General features: G+C 42.8%; 1 protein-coding gene across 5 annotated transcripts in view; it reads right to left on the bottom strand.

Annotated features, from left to right (window-relative positions):
* Positions 1 to 11,455: 11,455 nt before the first annotated feature.
* Positions 11,456 to 23,274, bottom strand: part of TADA2A (transcriptional adaptor 2A) — a 47,149-nt gene continuing 35,330 nt past the window's right edge. For 3 of the 5 annotated variants that reach the window (XM_033848210.2, XM_033848211.2, XM_073797828.1), the window contains 6 exons: positions 20,811 to 20,921; positions 19,016 to 19,087; positions 16,867 to 16,999; positions 16,033 to 16,076; positions 13,825 to 13,898; positions 11,456 to 12,296 (listed from right to left, as the gene is read on the bottom strand). In XM_033848210.2, coding sequence (XP_033704101.1) covers positions 12,111 to 12,296; positions 13,825 to 13,898; positions 16,033 to 16,076; positions 16,867 to 16,999; positions 19,016 to 19,087; positions 20,811 to 20,921 — 620 coding nt within the window. In that variant the 3' untranslated portion in view covers positions 11,456 to 12,110. The remainder of the gene's footprint in view (positions 12,297 to 13,824; positions 13,899 to 16,032; positions 16,077 to 16,866; positions 17,000 to 19,015; positions 19,088 to 20,810; positions 20,922 to 23,274) is intronic. The other 2 variants (XM_073797827.1, XM_033848213.2) reach the window with 2 other exon arrangements.

Raw genomic sequence — 23,274 nt, 5'->3', positions numbered from 1 at the left:
GGGCGGGCGCTCCGGGCGGGGGCGGGGCCTCGGCGCTAGAGGCAAGCTGCGCGTAGCGGGGCGAGCCGGGGGGCACGCGCGGAGCTGCGGACGGCGCGCGTGCGCATTGTGCCCTCCGCCGCCGAGCGGGGAGTCCGGGGCGCGACCCCGGCTCGCACCGCCCCAGCTGCAGCGGCAGACCTCTGCTCAGGGGGCTCTTGTTGTGTCCTCATCTGTGTCTCAACATACGCCCCCGCTCCTTCCCCACTTCAGCGTCTACCTACAAACTGGGTTTGGGCGTGAGTGCAGGGATGATGAACTAGGGTACTTTCTGGATGTGAGAGGGTTAAAGGCAAGAAAGCAATACAAATGTAAAGGGTGTGAAGAGTGCAATTAGTGACTAATCTCCGCCTCTCCCCCCACCCCACCACCACCTTCGGTCCTGCAAGGGAGAGCCCAGGAGCTGGGACCAAAGAGTGAAGGGGAAATAAATCTCATGGCAACTGTTGGATGAATTTTGCTTGGGCAGGTATGGGCAGTTTCTAACGACTGTGGGAAGCTGTGTTGTCTGAGACTCAAAAGTAGCTATAGATATGGCCATCTTCTGCCTGCCCCGAGACCATCATAAACCACAGGTGACACCTGAGTTTCAAAACACCAGGTCCACAGCCCATGCCTCCAAGGCAGAACTGTAGGGTCTCCGGAGCCCAGGCTGAACGCATGGATTCGTGAAAGGCTTATTTGCTGTGTCACGCTGAGGGTATTTTTTTTTTTAAGAAGATGTTGGGGGTAGGAGTTTATTAATTATTTTTGCTGTGTTGGGTCTTCGTTTCTGTGCGAGGGCTTTCTTTAGTTGTGGTTAAGCAGGGGCCACTCTTCACCGCGGTGCGCGGGCCTCACACTATCGCGGCCTCTCTTGTTGTGGAGCATAGGCTCCGGACGCTCAGGCTCAGTGGCCATGGCTCACGGGCCCAGCCGCTCCGCGGCATGTGGGATCTTCCCGGACCGGGGCACGAACCCGCGTTCTCTGCATCGGCAGGCGGACTCCCAACCACTGCGCCACCAGGGAAGCCCGAGGGTCTTTTTTTAAATGTAGGTTTGTCCATCTATAACATGAGTAGATGCAAAGCGGACTTTTTTCAGCACAATCTTGCCCTGTAAACAACTTTCTCGAGGCTCTGCAGTGAGTCTAACACCTAAGAGTCCCGACTCCACGCCCAACCCTTTGCTCACCAGCCCCAGCTACGCATCGTTGTAAATCATTGGCATCAGAACAGCTGAACACTCAAACGAGTAATCATAGTTTTAGGGGGAAGGATTGGTGAGGGAAGTAAAAACAGCGCTTTGGGTTTATATCCCACCCCGCCACATCCCCCCGCATCTTCAACCACAAGCTTTGGGGATTTTTCATGCTTTCTGGTCTCCAACCGGATTCCGAGTCATCCCGTGGGTACAGGAATATCTAAAAGTTCTGTCTGCTTCCCAGACAAAAATATAACATCAAAGCCATTTTAGTGATAATCCTAAGGGAGTTGAAAAGGCCTAGAATGGAGAGATTTTGTTTATTTTTCCCTTCATAAAGAGAGAATCAAAGCTTTAAAATTAAGCAAAATTAATCTTTCTGCGAGAGAACAACGCAGAATCTGATTCAGGATAACATATTAGGAGTTCAAATCTTGCCTGGGAAAGGCATCTTCCCAGCGCCAAATTGCTCCACCATCAATTTATCTAGTGACTTATTTTTGACATGCCAATACCAAAATAGCAAAATCTCTAATAGAAACGATTGTATGCCGCTTTATTTCTGTTTCTCCCCGACCCCCCCCCCCCACCAAGTCTTCCTTCAGTCAATTCAATGACTCAGCAGCACAAAAGATACATCCCTCTTCAGATTCAAGTTTATTTGTTACACAGAAGGCAGGTTTCCAGAACAACACTTGTTAGTGACAAGGAACTGGGCATTTTCACGCATTCTAGAACTAAGCCTACCATGAAGAATCAAATCCTCATCAGCGAAGAGGAGGGAGAAGGACTAAAATAGAGTTTGTATTGAGTGTGATGTATGTGTGAAGATCTAGAGATTAAGGAAAGTAGGAAGAAGTGCTAAACTCAGTAAGATCATATAGTGACTGTACATATACGTCTGTGGGTAGGGAGGTGCTTTATGCCTTTACAGAATGTGGAAGTGTGGGCTTATAGGTATCTCTACAAAAAAAAAACAAAGGAAGAAAATGCAATTTGAAGGTGTTATCTTCTAAACCAGCACTGTCTGATAGAACTTTGGGGGCTGGAAATGATCCATACGTGCACTTTCCAACACAGTAGCCACTAGTCTCATGTGACTTTTTTTTTAAGGGTTTTGTTGTTGTTGTTTATTTATTTATTTTGGCTGCGTTGGGTCTTCGTTGCTGCGCACGTGCTTCTCATTGCGGTGGCTTCTCTTGTTGCAGAACACAGGCTCTAGGCACGCAGGCTTCAGTAGTTGTGGCGCACGGGCTTAGTTGCTCCACGGCACGTGGGATCTTCCCAGACCAGGGCTTGAACCCGTGTCCCCTGCATTGGCAGGCGGATTCTTAACCACTGCATCACCAGGGAAGTCCCTCTTGTGACTTCTGAGCTCTTGAAATGTGGTTTGTGTGACTGAGGAACTGAATTTTAAATTGTAATTAATTATAATCCATTTAAATGTAAATAGCCACATGAGGCTAGTGGCTACCTTACCGGGCAGCACATTACTAGACTGTAAATAGGTACCTTTAAAGGTGTCGACTGCTTTCGATGTATTAACATCTTAGAGACCGTCTGTTACAAAAGTCTGACTTGTCTATGCCCAGAGAAGGTGTGGGTGCTCCTGACTATGTCTAAATAAGCAGTGCTTTAGAGCAGTGCAGCTTCTGTGCAGAATAAGAGCTGATCTGATTAGACACAGTAAATAGAGGGTGGAAACTTCTACTCTGCTTAGCTTCTGATGTCTGCCTTTCCAAAAATATTCTCCTTAATTGCTTGGGCAATGGCTTCTCCTGAGACTAATCAGACCTTGATGAGCCCCTCAAAGAATAGCTGCATCTTCCATTTGCATCATTTCTTCTGGTTAACAAATTGGCAACAGATTTGATATATCTGTTAGAATTGGGAGACAGCTGTGATCAGGGCTCCCGGGTCTACAGAAGTTAGATTTCAGGGTGCCATCAGGTCCCATGGCTCTGGAACACCTGCTTGCTAATGCCTGTAATTCCAGAGTATATGCCATTAATTGCTACAAAAATGCAAATCCCCCAGAGAAGTAAATCTTTAAGCTATCTTAAACTTACACACGTTTAAGAGGGATAGTGGACACCAGGTATCTGGGAGAAAACTCTACAAATGTGGAAAAGATAAAAGAACTAGGGGGATAGAAGTCCAAACACATATTTCATCTACTATTCAAGCTTGCCTAATGCTTGCACTATTTTATAAGACATAAGATAACACCTTATATAGCTATCATAAGGATTAACTAGATATTATTAATTGTAAAATACTTTAAACTTTTATTTGTAGAGTTTTACTTTATTTTATTTATTTATTTATTTACTTTTTGGCTGCATTGGATCTTTGTTGCTGCTTGCGGGCTTTCTCTAGTTGTGGCGAGCGGGGGCTACTCTTCGTTGTGATGCGCCAGCTTCTCATTGCGGTGGCTTCTCTTTGCTGTGGCGCACAGGCTCTAGGTGCACAGGCTTCAGCAGTTGTGGCTCGCAGGCTCTAGAGCACAGGCTCAGTAGTTGTGGCGCACGGGCTTAGTTGCTCTGTGGCATGTGGGATCTCCTTGGACCAGGGCTCAAACCCGTGTCCCCTGCATTGACAGGCGGATTCTTAACCACTGTGCCACCAGGGAAGTCCTATCTGTAGAGTTTTAATAGTTCTCATGTAATTTATTTTTCCATTAATAAAAAAAGTCACATTACAAAACAAAACAAAACAGGAGAGAGAGAAAGCATCACCCCTAATTTTACTACTTAACGAAACAAAAATTAGCACCTTTTTCTTTTTTTTTTTCTATGCATGATTTTTTTTAGTTTTCTTTACACAATTACAATCATAGTGTGCCTACAGTTTTGTAACCTGAGTTCAAGCTTCTTGAGCTAGGCTTTTATAAGGGAATATTACAACATATCTAGGATGACTAGGTCATTTAATATCTATCTGTCTGAAATTTTCTGCCCTTAATTCAACCCTGGGGCTGTGGCAATGATGCACAGTGATGAAGATTCCAATATAAACAACAACATCCATGAAAAATGCACCTGTGCCTATTTTAACATTTGCTCTGTGTCCTTCAGAACTTAGTGTCCCTCTGTGAGACTTTATCATGGTGTGAATGTACCATTTACCATGGAAAATCAAGGGCTTGTTCAGACCTGGCTGGAGTTAAATGAAAATATCAAAGGCTCAATGAGAAGGGAAGGGAAGGGAGGTGTCAGGTGTAATATATACCTTATCCCATTTATCTTCATCAAACACAGTCAGGTAGGTTTTATCAACCACAGTTCAGATATGAGGGGTTAAAAAACTTGCCCGAGGCTGTATCATTATTAATAGCAGAACAAGGATTAGCACTTAGGTCTTTCCAGTACACCAGGCAGGTAAACAAGAAAGCATATACACCCTTTATTTAAAAAGGAAAAGAGAGGGGTTCAAATTTTTTTAAAAACTAGAATATATTCATGTATTTCTTGAGGAAAAAATTGTTTTAAAAGAAACCTTTAAAGAATGGGGAAATGAAAAATTAAAATATTTCCCCCCAAGAGTTAGTAACCTCTGGTAATAAACAATAATGAAATGGTAAGAGACGTAACTTTAAGGACTTTCTAGGTAATTAATGCCACTTTGCATAATCTCCTACAACACCAAAGAGAAAAAACCTGGTCCCACTAAAAGGAAGTAGATGTCCATATCAGCCCAAGAGCCTGAAGACCGCCTCTCTAGTTATAAATTGTTATAATATTCTGATGTCAAGCCTCCGACTATGCAAATGAAAGAATGGAAGGTGAGGCGTAGGGTGTGTAGCAGTTTCCCAGATTGGTTAGGAGGCAACATCTAACCTACAGTGCTGCTCATCTGCTCTCTGCTTTGCCAAATAGTAGCAAATCTGTGTTACAGGAAGTTGTAAGCCTCAAATAAGTCTTCACCCACCCAAAATGTACACATTGTTGCAAACATATCCCCTGCCGCGTGTCTCCAGAGCCCTGGAAAATGTCTAGCTACATCCTGGATGCTAATCAGGGGTACCTCCTCTCAACAGAGGGCCTCTAAGCTCCCAGCCCCTACATCCGCCCCCTCTTGCCGCATCTGCTGGAAATCCATGGCTTGCCTTCCCCCGCCCCCAGTTTCCATGGAGATGAAACAGTTTACTTTTTTCCCCCCAACTCTAAGCCACGGTTATTTTTAACTGTAAAACTCTGAGCCAGGTCACAGCTGGGATCTGGAAGATGTAATGACGTCTATAGCCACCCTTCTCTCCCACCAACGCCTTCTTTTCTGCAGTTGCTGGGGGCGGAGGCACTCCTGGGAGATTTTGCTCTCAAAAGCGTTTTGCTTTGCATCATTGAAGTTAAACCTGTGCTCACTTCGCTCTGACAGGTGTCTTGAATCTGAAACTATGCACACCCCAAACAAGGCAAAGATCTTCTTGCTGGGGCAGGGGCAGCCAGGTAAGGTTGACATTGCTGTCACCTCCCTGTGGCTAGAGCTTAGATAAGTGCCCTTTGGTAAAAATATATCAAGGTGTCATCCTCTAGGCAAAAAATAAGGGTTCTGGCTCCTGCCCCAGTAGAGTGGCTTTTTCTGCTGCAGCTTGACTTTACTTAAAAAGAGGCTCCAGACAAGATACTGTGTGGGAAAACTGTTCCACCTCTCCAAAGCAAAGCAAGTTCCCATGGGGTAAGGGCTGGGACACTGCTGCCCTCTCTTCCTTTACTGAAAGTTCCTATCAGTCCCCCCCCCCGCCATCTCTGAGGCTCCTGGTACTTGGGAGCTCGTGTCTTCATGGCACTTTGGAACTTTTCACCCTTTTTCAATAATTTTTGGGGAAAAGCTATTAAATTACCCTGAAAATTGCCTTCTTCATCTTAGACAACATCCTAAGATTGGAAACCGAAGTAAAAACATCAGACAGCCTCAACTCAAAGTCAGTTTTCTGATAGGGTATATTGTAGGGGAACATTAAAATTAAGCTTCACAGTGCAGGTCCCATTATTTTTTTTATTTCTTAAAATAATATATATTTTATGTCATGATAATGGGGAGGGTAGGGGCGGGGGATCCAAATCGTTAGCTATCTATCATTTAATGGGAGAAAAGAGGTCACTGCCAGCAATTCAGATAAAGGGAGTGTACTTGGCAGACAGCTCTCTGGGAGGGAGAGGTGCATTGGAAGTGTCATGAGTTGGCACTTGGCTGTCAGTTCACTGAAGTGTGATTTCAGCGTTTTTGCTTTGATTAATAAAGTGTTGGTTTCTTAAAACAATTGTGAGGTCTTCTCCTTTCCACACTTCCTAAGATGCTACTTCTGTTCCACATAACTCTGGACCAAGGCAAGATTATTAGCAAGCTACCTGGAAGCTTTCTGCCACATAAGACCTCTGGGGAGACCAGAGAAAGCTGAAAAAAAAGTGTGGCTTGGTTAAGAATGTGAGATTAATTCAACCAAATGATTAGTTTGGTGCCATAGAAATCCATCCCCTGTGCTCCAAAGTAGAAAATAAGTGCATCAGACTTAACTCTCCAGTCCTGAAAGACACAAATCTGGGCTGGCAAAGGTTAACTAGAGCTTTCAAAGGCAAGGGGAGGTACGGCGATATTCAGGGCTGCATCTATCAAATCAAATTTTTTGTAGCTTTCAATTTGGGGTTTTAAACCTTTTAATGGTCCCTTTCTGCATTCTTATCTCAATTTCCTTATTCTTACTCTTAACTGGGAAGGGGGCCCAGCACACAACGCATACCAAGCAAGTAACTCCTAGTGACAAAGGAATTTTTTTCTTTTTTTGCGGTACACGGGCCTCTCACTGTTGTGACCTCTCCCGTTGCGGAGCACAGGCTCCGGACGCGCAGGCTCAGCGGCCATGCCTCACGGGCCCAGCCGCTCCACGGCATGTGGGATCCTCCCGGACCGGGGCACGAACCCGTGTCCCCTGCATCGGCAGGCGGACTCTCAACCACTGCGCCACCAGGGAAGCCCGACAAAGGAATTTTAATGTCAGATTCAAGACATTCATCCTTCCTTTAAATACCTATGTCTCTTAACTTGTAAGTCTGGTCATTCAAATCAAACGGCAGTTAATCTCAGTGCATCTCAACTGGTAGAAGCCAAGGCAGCAGGCAAACAATGAATAGAAAAATAACTCCCTCCCATTAGATAAACTGGCTTTCCAAGCTTCTCAGAAATGATTCACCTGTCCCCACCCCCTAGCCCTCAAAAGCAGCATACAAATGAACACTCAGTGCCAATGCGTATTTTGTGGATACTTAGGTTCCAAAATACTCCCTAGTTAAGTGCTATTCACTATTGTTCTCTCTCCCAAAGCAAGTATTTGTCAGCACGACCAATACTATTCTAACCAGGCTGCTCTGACTCTCCTTGCGCCCTGAGATCCTGCTCAATATCACTTACATTTCACTAAGAGGGCTGGTTATTGTGCCTGATTGAAGGGAAATTCTTTATCTTAGCTGGACTACCTCTTCTACACAGGGCCACAGACGTAGCAGTGTCCCATTGTACCAGAGGTGGTCCTTTCTGACAGATCGGAGAGGTTACCCACATTTGGCTAAACACATTGGAAAGGAAAGCAAAGCTTCCAGATCAGTACCTCTGGAATAGAAATTCAAACAAATAAAAAGCCAGGTACATGTAAGTTGTGGAAAAGCTTTTTGTGTTAACAATAACAGTGTATATCTAGAAGGTATCTATAAAGACATCTTTAAAAATGAATGGGCAAGTCATCAAAAAATCTACAAACAATAAATGCTGGAGAGGGTGTGGAGAAAAGGGAACCCTCTTGCACTGTTGATGGGAATGTAAATTGATACAGCCACTATGGAGAACAGCATGGAGGTTCCTTAAAAAACTACAAATAGAACTACCATATACCCAGCAATCCCACTACTGGGCATATACCCTGAGAAAACCATAATTCAAAAAGAGTCATGTACCACAGTGTTCACTGCAGCTCTATTTACAATAGCCAGGAGATGGAAGCAACCTGTGTCCATCATCGGATGAATGGATAAAGAAGATGTGGCACATATATACAATGGAATGTTACTCAGCCATAAAAAGAAACGAAATTGAGTTATTTGTAGTGAGGTGGATGGACCTAGAGTCTGTCATACAGAATGAAGTAAGTCAGAAAGAGAAAAACAAATACCGTATGCTAACACATATATATGGAATCTTAAAAAAAAAAAAAGTTCTGAAGAACCTAGGGGCAGGACAGGAATAAAGACACAGATGTAGAGAATGGACTTGAGGACACAGGGAGGGGGAAGGGGAAGCTGGGACGAAGTGAGAGAGTGGCATGGACATATATACACTACCAAACGTAAAATAGCTAGCTAGTGGGAAGCAGCCGCATAGCACAGGGAGATCAGCTTAGTGCTTTGTGACCACATAGAGGGAGGGGATATGGGGATATATGTATATGTATAGCTGATTCACTTTGTTATAAAGCAGAAACTAACAAACACACCATTGTAAAGCAATTATACTCCAATACGGATGTTAAAAAAAAGAAAATGAATGAGCAATATTCCAGAATGCTGTTTAGAACACAGTACTGCTCTCCTGGCTAGAGACCCGTCGAAGTGTTTTGGAGTAAATATGAATTAGTTTTTCCAAGCTTCTCTTTGCAGTTTGGGCCTCTGACTTATCACACTGGACATTTTAGTTCTTATCACATACCTACATATTTCCTAAAGCTGGAATGACTTCCCAACTAGAACTTTGTTATTGATGAATGTCATTGGTCTTCTCCCCTTTCCCGCTAACTACAAGCTGAGGATCTCAATACTCAAAACTGGGAAACTTGTTATCACTCAGCAGCGACTGGTTAATTAACTAAGTTCAGATTTAAAAAGGGGGTTTAGGGTGGGGGGAGTTGTAAACGATAAAAGGATGAAAACTGGAACCCAAGAAGAGATAAATCATAAATAGTTGGTCTCAACAGAGACAGTTGAGGTCTTTGAGCACAAGAAAGGATCATTATAAATTTATTTACTTATTTATTTATTTATGGCTGCATTGTGTCTTCGTTGCTGCACGTGGGCTTTTCTCTAGTTGTGGTGAGCAGGGGCTACTCTTTGTTGCGGAGCGCTGGCTTCTTACTGCAGTGGTTTCTCTTGTTGCGGAGCACGGGCTCTAGGCGTGTGGGCTTCAGTAGTTGTGGCTCGCGGGTCTAGGGCTCAGGCTCAGTAGCTGTGGTGCACGGGCTTAGCTGCTCCACAGCACGTGGGATCTTCCTGGACCACGGCTCAAACCTGTGTTCCCTGCATCGGTAGGCAGATTCTTAACCACTGCGCCACCAGGGAAGCCCAAGAAAGGGTCATTACACGTAAAGAAATTTGTTCTCTATCCCCCACCAGGACAGAGGAGGACGATATGCATAAAATTCCAGCAGAGGGCTTCCCTGGTGGTGCAGTGGTCGAGAGTCCGCCTGCCGATGCAGGGGACACGGCTTCGTGCCCCCGTCCGGGAAGATCCCACATGCCGCGGAGCAGCTAGGCCCGTGAGCCGTGGCCACTGGGCCTGTGCGCCCGGAGCCTGTGCTCCGCAACGGGAGAGGCCACAGCAGTGAGAGGCCCGCATACCGCAAAAAAAAAAAAAAAAAAAAAATTCCAGCAGAAATCTTTAAATTGTAATAAAGTTCCTAGCAGTTAAAGGTCTTTATTTCATAGTTCATTGTTGTTGAGTTTCAGAGTAAACTCTCTTTCTTCTGAGATGATCTGCACCAAGAAGGACCTAAATTAGTGGAGTTGGTTTATGGCCAATCCCATCTAGTTGAAAAGGGGAAGGATGGAATTTTCTTTGGAACATCCTTGCTAGCTCTGGATTTTTAGTAACAAGAAGGGCCTTCCTTTGGTGACAAGAAGATGGAAGGAAATAATGTACTAAGCTAGTGATCGACATCAAACCTAAGCAAGTGCTTTTCTAACGACGCCTTTCAAGAGTACTCCTCACCCAAAATTATGGCTTGATCTTTGAGAAACCCACTAGGATTCTAGGTCTTAAATTTTGTGAAGTTGGGCTTACCAACACCATAGTAATCCTCCTTTCTAAAATCCAGTCATTTGAAATTATAGCCTTATTTTTCTGTCACTCTTTTCAACAATGCCACTTTCTTCATCCAGTCTACTGATTCGCCAGTTTTTCAGACTTCAACTTGTTCCAGGGCTTCTATCAGACTGTCCTGCCATCCGCCATCCTCCCAGCCCTAAGCACCGCAGCTGCTCCTTGTGTACTAGCCAGCTAAATCTCTTGGCACTGTTTTCCTTACTCATCACCCTCCACCTACTACGTCTGGAACAGTCTCCCACTTCCATCTGCCATTTTATTTCTCTCATCTCCGTCTTATCATTGCCTCAGAAGTGCACCTCTCCCAGGAAGCCTTCCTTAATCAAGATCAAGGACTCCTCAGACTACAGCAGACATCACCTGACACAGACGTCTAATGCACTTTTAGAACAGGACTTGCCTTCCAAGGATAAGAGGCAACCCCTTTATAAGCAACTCAGGGGGATGCTGGTGGTAGGATAACGTTTTCTAAGAGACAGGACTATATCAAGAAAACCACAAGCCGCCCTTTTGAAACACTGAAGTCCTTTATTCTATTTCCCTCAGATCCTACGCGTTTCCTTTTCATTCGTTATCCCCTAGATGAAGTCTATTAGCAAACTGCATGCATATTTTCAGCAGTCAAGAAGTTTGAGCAGATACTTCCAACAAAGCATATAATATTTGAATTAGATATTTTGAATGTTGAAAGAATTAAAGAAATCAGTCAGCTACTGGAGGTAATTTGTGCACATTCTGAAGTATTTCTATGTAACTTTGCTTCTAACAGAAAAGGGAAAAACCCTGACTCTGAGTTTGGCTTCTTATTGTGCAGAAAGATTTGAGGACCAAGTTTCAGATGTGGTGGGGTCACTCACCCTCATATCTAGTGAGTTCCATATATGAAAAGGCTTTCCTTTTGTTTTACAAGTAGCTCTTATTGTAGGCTAGCCTTTCACCATTGAGAAATTAGGGTTCAGGTCTTAATCTAAGCAACACTGAGGTTAATTGCATCACCTCCATCCTCAGGGGTCTGGTATCCAGGGAAGCCAAGGGTTAGAATAGGGTGAGCCCAGGACACACGTTACCAGAGACAATGCAGCGTGATGAGGCTTGCATCCAACCCCCTAAGTGTGCTTTAGTTACCAGAATATTTGACACACCCACAAAGTAAGTAGCAAAACATTTTTAATCCATTAATTCTAAAAATAAGAGACATTTTATATCCAGTGCCACCTCCTCAAAAGTCTACTGCAGATTAGACAGCCAGACTTCAACTTACAAAGCCAGACATTAAAGTTGAAGATGCAGTTTGGGACAAGACCATCACGGGGAGATTTTCCTTCTCTTTGCTCATAAACATAAGTTGTCAGCTTAAAAGAATCCTCAGACAGAAAGAGAAAGCTTTCTCTCTCTATAACCTCTTTATTTTAAATCTGTCTGTAATGTTTGAAGGCAAAACAGATAATCAGAAAACCAACCTCCCAAGTAAGTACAAGGATCTGAGCTGGACTCCTGGGACTAAAGACTGGTTTAGTTCTATTTCTACCAACACTGTGATGTGAGGTACTATGGTTCTTGTTTTAGTTACAAGAGGTGTTAGGAATGAATGCCCACACACAATTAATAATAGCTTATCTAGCACATAACTCTGCAGCACAATACCAACAACAGGAGTATTTTAAAGCCGGGTGGAGAAGAAAGTAGACATTAATACAACTTAAGGTTTCCTTTGTTCTTCCCCTCTTTTTACAAGGAGAATTCAGCTCAGAAACAAAACTCCACAATGCCCGTACTGTCCTTTGGCCCACCAGGCCCGGAGAGCCTCAGGCTTTAGTGATGTACCCTTCTCGGATGAGGAAATCATAGATTTTCCGGGTTTTGTTCACGTCTATCTTGATGAGTGCTCTTGCCTGTGCCAGTCGCAAGCCTCCTTGCTTGTTACATTCGTTCAATAGAGCAGATTTGTATTCTAAATAGGCTCCTGGGACCAATCTCACCATCTGACAGAGCTGCAAGACATGGCAAATTTAATAAACATTAACATCTGTCATTCTCATAATTTAATCCAGCAGGTATAGCCAAAATAAAATTTAAAGAGTGACATCAACCTCCAACTATTTATAGGAGCTGCTGGTGGCTAGATCACATTCCAGTTTGTCTTTTCTTTGGAGAGAATACTCTCTAAAGACAGACAGAAAAAGGCAGAGTGTGATGCCGGGAGAGCTCCAGCACCTACCGGCTGGCTCACCTGGGTTTGTCAGGGATACAAGTCTGTGTGCTGAGGAGCGGTGTGGAGTAGAGGCCCGGCACCTTCCAGCTCAGCCAGTCAGGGAGGAGCCACAGGGCACCGTGCGGGTGAGGCTGCTGATACTTGGGTTCCCAAGTATGAATCGCATTATTTTTAGTATCGGCATTAAATCTTTAGTCCCTGATTTTGTGATTACATTTCCTACTCTGGAGGGAGAAGAGATATAGAGACCTTGCTAAGAGGTCGCTTTAACTGCTAAAAAATCTAGAAACCTGGCTCGATTCCAGTTCACCTGCCACTATCCAGAAATGAACAGCCTGAGGTTACCACTTTGTGGGTAAGGATAAAAACTGCTTGAAACTCCAGGCCATTCCACCCTTGATTCAGAATGGCAATACTTCTTCAGCAATACTTGGATATAACATACACCTCCTTCTACTCCCAAACTAATCTTTACTGTTCCTACCGGGTAAAATAAAAGACTAATACTAGCGCCTACTCCATGACTTTTCCTTACTGTCTGACCTGAATTACTGATACAGAGTGGCAGCTGAAGACACTGATCTTGGGAACCATGAAAGGAGCACACAAGGAACAAAAGAGGATCCTCCCTTGGAATGGACTTGAGAGCTGCGGCACATTCTTTTGAAAACGCTTGATGATGACCGTTGTGAGGCTGGATTTAAAGTTTAGAAACGGCCAAAAGTAATATGAAGAAGACACATCCGGTGATTATAATGTAAGAGAAAAGTAGGTCATGGCTTTTTTAATCAAAATTAATGTGTGACTATATATGACGATGAATTCCTCTTTTATGCTTATACACATACTATGGAGACAATTCAAAAATCTTTTAAGTGATGGTCATATTGTTGGAATAACAGTAGAACATCTGAAAATGCCCACTCTAATAGGAAATAATCATTTTCATATACCAGTTATTTTAAGTTTGAAAAAAATTAAATTCACTGACATAAAGCACAGTACAGTATCTAGTACATGGTAAATGCTCAATAAATGATAGTTGCTATTATTTAGATTTACATCTCATATGTTCTTCTCTCAGGAGATGAATGGTGGCTGGGTGATACGGAAAGGAGTCCTTGAGACCTGCTGAGGTCAGCTCTTTAGCACCTAGACCTCTGGGATGGACTAGAGCTGTTACACGCACACGTGTGACATGAACCGAGCAAAACGGGTTTGATCCTATAACATGCTTTTAATGACAACTCAATGAATAACCAGCCCCTACTCTCTTTCTTCTAACCAGCTCCCCTTCTTTTTGTTACCTCCTTTTCTTTTTCGTTCAACTTCTCTGTGCCAGGGAGGCCAGTGAGGTTCAAGGGCGGTGCACTTCGTCTACCTACAGATATAGACAGAAAAAGGCATATATTTCGTAAGAGTGACAGTCCCTCAGGTGTAAAGTGTATAACAAAGTTCACCACAGTCAGGCCAGTTAGGTACAAGATTACTATACACAGCTGTATATATACTCCTCAGGCCTCAGTTTATCTGGCAACACAGGTATCCCAATGTTCACTTGAAAATAAAAACGGTAAGCCACGTGCCCTCTGCTCTGATAAGATACACATATAACCACACATACCTCGGTGTCAAATATGGCTATTCTTCCTGAGCCAGCAGGAGATTCTAAAATCTACGGCCCAGATGTCGTCCAGTTAAGAAAGGTCATACGCTGCCTGCCGTGACAGCTGATGAATGGAAACAACAACTCTGCGCGAGAGACACTTCCTAACCCCTGCCACTCTGCCGGCAGCGCAAGGCAAACATGGTAATTAACCACGTACCATTCGCCTTGAGATCAAAGGCAGAGTGTCAGGCCAGCAAAAGGCCCTTATTTATTACGTGAGGGAATACCTGTTCCTTCCAAAGTAGCCCTGTTTACCTGAAAGATCTGAACAGAGGAATGAGCCACTTATATGGCAAAGTAGAGGCTGAGGTGAACTCACATACCTGAGAAAGAAACCCAAGCGTGAGGTCACTGCCCAGGATAGGAAGCCTGATGTGCAAAACCTTTTGGTTTTGTTTTGAATGTATACTTGAATGAATGGACTGCGTTAAACAAAAGAAAATTCAGGGCAATACGTTACATTTCATGGGGGTTGCTGGTTTAGGTGGTGGAGAGAAAGGGGATGGACTGTTGCAGCCTGCTGTACTGCAAAACAGACTTCTCTGTAATATCAACAAAGGGGATGAGGACTTCTCCATAACTGACAGGCCTAGCCATACCCTAAATGCTCAAAAAGGGAGACTACAGTCATTTGGTGCCTCAGCAAAGTTCCCAGAGGCTGGGTTACGATCAGGGATCCAGGCTTCCAGCTCTGCACTACTTCAGGAGCAACTCAGAGCGTGAAGAGGAGTAAGGGGTCGCCTCAACCTAAACACAGGGCGTGAGGAAGGCAAATGCCCACCTAGGACGCAGCAAAGAGCAAGTGTGCATGGTTCAGAAAACACAAATACCAGAGGAGCTTGGTCACGTCCATTCATTCATTTTAATTAGCCAATATTAAGTTATTTGTATATCTGTATTTAGATTGGGGAGGGGTTGGATGTAAGAAACTTAAAAACTTGGATTTAACTGTCTTGGCTATTCCCTAAAAGACACTCTTTTCTCCTTTAAATATTAAGAAATTATTACTTGAAACAAAGGAATAAATGAAAAAAAAATTATCATCCATAAAGCCGCCTTTTCTGAGCCCTGTCTAGATCCTGAATCTGAGAGATTATGAATGGGATCACAAGGTCTGTTGTTCCAAGCTTCCAAAAAATGGTAAAACTGCAAGTGGGTCATCTTTTTGCCAAGTCCAATCTGTAATCAGTGGAGCAGCCTGTATGTTCTGACCAGGGGAAGTGGCTAATCTACCATATGGAGCAGGGGTGAATGATAACCAAGAAAACAGGCAAAGAAACACCATGATCTTGGACCACAGTTCTACAGCTAATACCACCCCAAACTACCATTCACTGATTACCAAGAACCAAGGATTACCAGATAGCATATGGCTTAATCTTACTCTGTAAACTAACCTCAAAAGACGAAATACCCAAAGAGATAAGAAATAGAAATACCTGAAGTCTCCAACTTATAAAGAAAGTCTTGCTTTTCTGGCAAGTAACATGTTTCTTTGCTCATATAGGATACAAAGCCTCTAATTATCCCCTATGAGACAAATCTCAAAGTTTGTGGTAGACAGCGTCATAGTAAACTAACTGCCCATGAACATTGGTAAAATAGAGAAAACACCTGTCTGGAGTTCTTTCTTCCCCTGTCTTTGTACTCCAAACCTGAGGAAAGTCCTGTTTGGCCATGAATATTCTAAAAACTTGCTTATGTGTATAAATTGGGATAACACTTAATTATCATTCCTCTGCCTAAGCGCCCAGCTCCCACACAGCTGAAGGGATTGCTGGGTTACCATAACCCCTAGAATGAACACTTCACAATCAAGACCTGCTCCAGCCTAAAAAATAATTACCTGAATTCGAAGCCATTGGTACGGAAGGACTCAGGCCAGAATCACTACAGAGAAGAAGAGGAATTTAAACTTATATCACATCAAAGAAAGCCATTTCCAAAAGCCCATGTGAGACTGGGTGACACTTATCAGGTCAGTTACTTTGAAGAGAAGTAATGAGACAGACTGTGTTATGTTTTACAGGATATCCCAACTGTACTACCTAGGAGAGGAAATCTGTTCCAGAGAAGGAAATTGCTTGGATTTGTTAAGAAGAGTTCTTGGCCTGGCACATCACAAAGACCATTCATGGGGAAAGGAGAGGAACATGATTCTCCAATGAAAATCATACCAATAGAAACAGAGGGAGAAAGAAAGCATGGGGAGGGAATTTACTAATTAAAAAAAATAAGGTCAAAGTAGCAAAGTAGGATTCTAGGAGGCCAGTTATGTTTCTCAAAACTGTCAGTATGGTACTGTTTCTTTTTTTTTTGCAGTACGCAGGCCTCTCACTGTTGTGGCCTCTCCTGTTGCGGAGCACAGGCTCCGGACGCGCAGGCTCAGCGGCCATGGCTCACGGGCCCAGCCGCTCCGCGGCATGTGGGATCTTCCCGGACCGGGGCACGAACCCGTGTCCCCTGCATCAGCAGGCGGACTCTCAACCACTGCGCCACCAGGGAAGCCCAGTGTGGTACTATTTCTGAGACTGCCTGCTAAAATTTTCTGAATTCTTCTAGTCACCCAATTATTACTGCCCTGCCGTGTAGGATAGGGTGCCCACAGAATTCTCTGAAAATACAGGTAAAGGCCAAATCCTCCAAGAGGTTGCTCCTTCCCCCTGGAGTAAGTCCTCACATGTCAGCCTGCCGGCGGAGCCACTGCTGGCAGGCGCTACTGTCCTGGATGTACTGGAGAACCTCCGAGAGCATAGTGCGTTTGAGGCGTTCCTCTTCTCGAGTCTTCTTGAGGTGATCATAGGTTCTGGCACCTGGAGGTATTAAAAAACACTGTGACTACAATGACAATGCAGCAGAACTAACCGAAGGGTTTCCTAACTCATCAGCAAACTTCATCTTTTTTAATCTTTAATTTAAAACTTTTTTTGGCCGTGCCGCAAGGCTTGTGGGATCTTAGTTCCCCAACCAGGGACTGAACTCCAGGCCCACGCAGTGAAAGCGCCGAGTCCTAACCACTGGACCACCAGGGAATTCCCAGTCATTTTTAAATTTCCTTTGCAAAACTGCTTCCACATTTTTCTAAGAGCAAAGTCATTTCCCCTAGTTTGAAATCCCTTTTTTGACAAGAAATAAAAATATTTTTATTCCTTTTCTACCTTTAAGACATTTTGGGGAAAAATCCCCAAAACAGAAAATTACAAGGAGTCCCTCATATTTCCATCCCCTAAAAGTAACTTTTAACACTGTCGTATTTACTTCCTGTTCTGTATTTTTCAATCCATATATTTTTCCAAGTCACACTAGTGCTATACACATACACTCTTCCTTAAAAACCAGTTAGAATTACAAATAAAAATAAATCCTCATTGACCAGTACCATTCCTTTCCCCTCTTTCCCAGAGGCAACCAATATCAGGTAGCCCAAACCTGGTATCAGAGCCTTTATATGCATCTTGATAAACAGTTGCATAGTGTTTTCTACATGTTACAAATGTATATAGGATCCAAAATATCACACCAGTGGGTTTCACACAGTGTTCCACAGAGGCCCAGGATACCATGAAAATATCTCAGGGATTACGGGGAAGAGCAAGGGCACCAGCACATACCAGTAGTCCTGTGCTCCACACATGACCTGAACCATCAGACTTCAATCAAAGTAGTTCTACTTTTATCTTATTTATGGATTAGTGCCCCACATAAAATTTCATTTTGTAAACTGTTTCCATTGTTAGAAATAAAGAGCCATTACAGTAGGCTGAACTTATACCCACAGGGCTACTTCTTGTGAGCAGTGGGTGACAGCTTTCAACCAACAGCAAGGAGGAGGAAATGCCGAAGATCATTCCAACAATAACAACAAAATGACAGAAACTGCCATTTACTGAGGATTTACTGTGTGCCAGGTACTGTGCTATGTTTTCATGCATTATCTCTAACTTAATCTTTTAAAAAAAAAAAAATTATTTATTTGTTTGGCTGCACCGGGTCTTAGTTGCGGCACGCGGGATCTTTAGTTGTGGCATGTGGGATCTAGCTCCCTGACCTGGGATCGAACCCGGGTGCCCTGCATTGGGAGCGCGGAGTCTTAACCGCTGGACCACCAGGGAAGTCCCTCTAATTTAATCTTCATACTAACGCTAAGAGACTTGGAAAATTGAAATGAACAGAATTATAGATCTGGTGAAAGAACAGCCAGAATTCAAACTCAAGCTGTCCAAGTCTAGACCTCAGCTCTTAACTACTAACACACACTACCTTCCCTTATGACCTGGCTCTACTACAACTAGCTCCTTAATCACTTTAAACTTTAGTCTCTCCATTAAATGAAAATAACAATAAGTTTGTAACAAGAATTAAATGACACGATCCAGGTGAAGTGCACAGGGTAGGGCCTGGTGCATGGTAAACTGTTACTGCTATGAATATAATTATCACTACCTCAAGTAACTGGGATGCAAGCGCCTAGAACCAGTTGAAGGTCCCTTAATAAGAATGATCAGACTATGCATCACTAAATTTAAAAAGGCTGAGGCTAAAAACTGGAATACAAAATCCTTTTTTTCAGAGGCCACAACGGAATCCTAAATCTAAAACAGCATCTCTCTTTTCTCTGTGTCATAACTTTTATTTCACCTCAGATAATCCATATAATGGTATTTTATAAGGATTAAATAGGTGAAACTTTATGGGAAAGATTGAAAACTCATTCTGAAATGTGAAAGCTTGTTTAAAAAAAAAAACTCCATGGCACCTCAAACAGAGACACCCTCTATGTGCTTGGAAGACTTGCCCTCTGATTTAGCGTGTAGCTTAAGCATACTTACTACAAAAATTGGTAATGCCTGCTGTCCTGTATTCCTGGAGCCTCTTGATTTCCCTTCGGAGTTCGAATTCCACTGTTTATCCCCCCGAAAACAACAAAGGAGAAAAATTGGAAAAACAAAATCAACATTAATGAGCACTTTTACTGTTGAATATTTTCAGTAATTCTGCCTTCTATAAAAGACTGGGTAATTCCATTTGGGGAATCCTAATTGTTGCTAATATCTCATTAGAAATTTTACCCAAAAGCTGACAAAAATGTACTCCAGCTGTCTTTTGGCTTCTGTCTCCAGCTGCTTCCTAGAAAACTTATAGTGAACTGGTTGAATTCATTTAGCTACAGAAGTAATGAATATAATTTTTTAAACCACCAAGTTTCCCTGCTCTATTTATTCTCTGTTAAAAGCTCTAGTCACAAAACCAAATTCTTTTATGAAACCTGTCTCTGGTATTACTTGATGTGGCCCTTTTGCAAGGGAAGGACAAAAGCTCTGGGCTTCAAGTCCTGGATAGCTTCTTTACAGCTTTTCTCCTATAGGAACAAAAGAGCATTGTGTTTTCCATAAATCAAAGATTTCTGCCTCCTCTGAGCACATAGATCAGGTTGCACCACTTGGGTTATTATGTGATAGAACATTCAAATTTGGGTGCTTTGAAACAGAGGATGAAGGAAGAACCTGGACAATCCATGGGGTGTTGTTCTTTGGAGTGACACATAAACCAGGGATGGCACAAACTGGGACAGGAAGTGAAGGATAAATCACACAAAGAATGCCAACCAAACAGGGTGTCTGGTGAGGACAACCAACCTGGCTCAGATACGTGCCTACAATGTCATGCAAGAAATGTCTGCATGATGGGTACACGATAAGAGCCTTCATGAAGTACCTTTCCAGAACTAAACTTGGGGGTCAAACACCTGACTCTCATGAGTAAAGGTATAGACTTAGCCCCCCAGTCCAGATTGTTTTATAGTCTAGGCCTTACTGCCTTAACAACTTCAATTTTTTACAGGGAGAAATCAAATGGTAACTAGATAGAGCTCTCTCAGGGAAAAACGCAAGAAAATGATGGAAGTACTATATACTATCTTGATGAGTCGTCCAACTCTGTCCCCACTTAAAAAACTAGTTTTAATACTAAAATAATTATGAACAAAATAATATGATTTGCTTCAAGGGCTTCCCTGGTGGCGCAGTGGTTGAGACTCTGCCTGTCAATGCAGGGGACACGGGTTCGTGCCCTGGTCCAGGAAGATCCCACATGCCGCGGAGCAGCTGGGCCCGTGAGCCATGGCCGCTGAGCCTGCGCATCCGGAGCCTGTGCTCCTCAATGGGAGAGGCCGCAACAGTGAGAGGCCCACGTACCGCAAAATAATAATAATAATAATAATGTGATTTGCTTCAAAATAATCCAGTTGAGGATGGGAGGGGAGTGGGTGGTAAAGATGAAACTGGATTGGCCATGTGTTGATAACTGCTGAAGTTGGGTGATGGACACATGGGGTTCATTATACTATGATCTCTATTTTTGCATGTATTTGAAAACTCCCATAATAAAAAGGGGGAAAAACTACTAAACTATTGTTTATCTGAGGGGAAAACAAGCCACTAGGCTTTTTAAGCTCTTTTCTCCCACCCCCAAAGTCCCAAATTAATCTCATAGTAATAAAGTGGAAGCAATACAAAAAAATCCACTTATTTATTTACAGAACTTCACATAAAACACACCACTATCTCTACTATTTATATAAAAACACACACACAAATATTTGCTCAAGGTTAAAAAACCACCTACATGCATGGCTTTCAATGAACTTGTCATGTTCCACTGGCCCCACTATCCTTGCAAATCGCCTCATTGTTTCATAAAGGTCTTGGACTTCCTTGGGATACCGCCGTTCCATTACTACAGAGAAAGTAAAGAATATAAAGATCTCTAAGTTTTCTGCATTTTTTTTTTACAAGAAGTAAAATGGAAGAACATTATTCCTAACCTCATATGACTAACTTACCAATGACAGGAAGCAAACTGGAAAGCTAAGAACGCAGCACACTAATCATAATGATAAGAGAATCAGAGTGACTATGACACAGAGAGGTTGTTATCACTGGAGAGCATCTGCACTGCTGAGCACCCTGGAGACCTCCACACCTTGCTGCCTCTTAATCTATACAAGGGCAGGAAGTACTGGCAGTAACGGGAAAGATGATTAGGTCGTGTGTTCTCAGAAACAATGTGGGGCAAAATCTCTGGTATTAACTTCTGCAGAGGGCTTCCCTGGTGGTGCAGTGGTTAAGATCCACCTGCCAATGCAGGGGACACGGGTTCAAGCCCTGGTCCGGGAAGATCCCACATGCTGCGGAGCAACTAAGCCCGTGTGCCACAAGTACTGAGCCCGTGCTCTAGAGCCTGCGAGCCACAACTACTGAGCTCACACGCCACAACTACCGAAGCCCACGCGCCTAGAGCCCGTGCTCGGCAACAAGAGAAGCCACCGCAATGAGAAGCCTGCGCACCGCAACTAACAGTAGCCCCCGCTCGCCACAACTAGAGAAAGCCCGCACGTGGCAACAATGACCCAATGCGGCCAAAAAATAATAAACAAATAAAATAAATTTAAAAAAATAAAAAATAAGTTCTGCAGAACAAGGGAAGTGCAGACATACTAATTCATCTAGAAGAGGTAGATTAGCCTGGAAAAAGTGTGATCTCCTGCACGCTCCACCAAAAATAAAAATCTCTGTAACTACATATCCTCAAATGAGGCATTTATTTCTTCACTTTCTACATGGGTCATTTTGCCTTTCTCTAAACTTAATTAGGTACCACAACTTAATGTACTACTAATGAAGTTATATTTTGATAACTATGATGGAAGCGAAGGGTCAAATATGCCATTTGGGATACCCACATGGGTCAGCAACTTTGAGGATCACTACTGACCAAATTTCTAATAAAAAGAGCTATCAGCAAAAAAGATGGGTAGTAAAACCCACCAATAGTAACTGGTAGGTTGGAGTGGCCAGGAACTCTCGAACTGCTACTCAGTCATTTCAATAAAAGTAACTAGGCTAGTTTTGTCCACTCTCAGGCTAAAGATACAGGCTATCACTTATGACAGTTACTTAAATCAAGTCCTCTTTTCAGATGAATCTCTTTCTTTGCAGGAGAAATTCTTGCCCACAAATTCTAGGAGCTGATTTGATGGGCAGCCACAAATTGATTATTTTCACCACCAAACCCCCCGTCCCCCTCTATAGGGATAATACAGAAACATTTGGAGTAAAACTTTTTAATTTGATGAAAAAAACTCCTATGCCTACATATTAAGGTCACATGTACATTCAGTATAATGGCAACTGAAGACCTCTCAAACCACAACGCACATACCACTTCTTTCTTGGAAGCAACAGAGCTTCCTCTCAGCTCTGTATGTAAGAAATACAGTTAAAAGAATAAAGAGGCTAAACTGACCTCTGTCCACCAGCTGAGAACAGAATTTATACAAGAGTCAAGGTCTACTATGTAATGGTTAAAATCAACTGACCTATCGTGGAAAGCCCAGGAATTCAGACAAAGGAACCCACTACTGTGGCTATCAGAATGTGACCAATTATTGTCTACAGAAAGGGCAAGGGAGATCTGACCTTGGGTTATTTTTGCAAACCCACAGCTCTCGATGAGGACGAGGTTAAATAGGCAATACTGCATACTGCTAGAAGGAATATAAATTGATAAAACCATCTTTTAGGAAACAATCTGGCAGCATGTGTTAAGCATTTTTAATAATCATATTCTTCGACCTATTTAATTCCACTTCTGGGAATCTATCTTAAAAAAACAATTCTAAATACAGACAAAGCTCTATTCACAAACAAGTTTACCTTAGCTTTATTTATAATGATTAGAAAAACACTGAAAATAAGCTAAAGATCTAATAATAAAAGACAGGTTAAGCACTTCATTATATATTTATGTATCTATACAACATATTATGTAACTATTAGAAGTGACATCATCAAAACACCATAATGTGTGTAATGGAAAGTGAAAAAGTAAAGGACATATAATGTAACCTACTTATGACCATGACTCTATTAAATGATACTTAACCCAAGACTGGCTGACCTGAACCCTCCTGGCACAGACTGTCAAACCCTATAAGATTCTATCAATTTAGCATGTGAAGCACAATCATTAGGCACTTTTACAAAAAAAAGTCTTGTGACGTATAACTATTATAAACATATATAAATAT

This window comes from Tursiops truncatus, chromosome 20, assembly GCF_011762595.2.
Source record: "Tursiops truncatus isolate mTurTru1 chromosome 20, mTurTru1.mat.Y, whole genome shotgun sequence".
Lineage (NCBI taxonomy): Eukaryota > Metazoa > Chordata > Mammalia > Artiodactyla > Delphinidae > Tursiops > Tursiops truncatus.
Note: the sequence above shows the minus strand (reverse complement) of the source record. Positions and strands in the feature narration are given on the sequence as shown.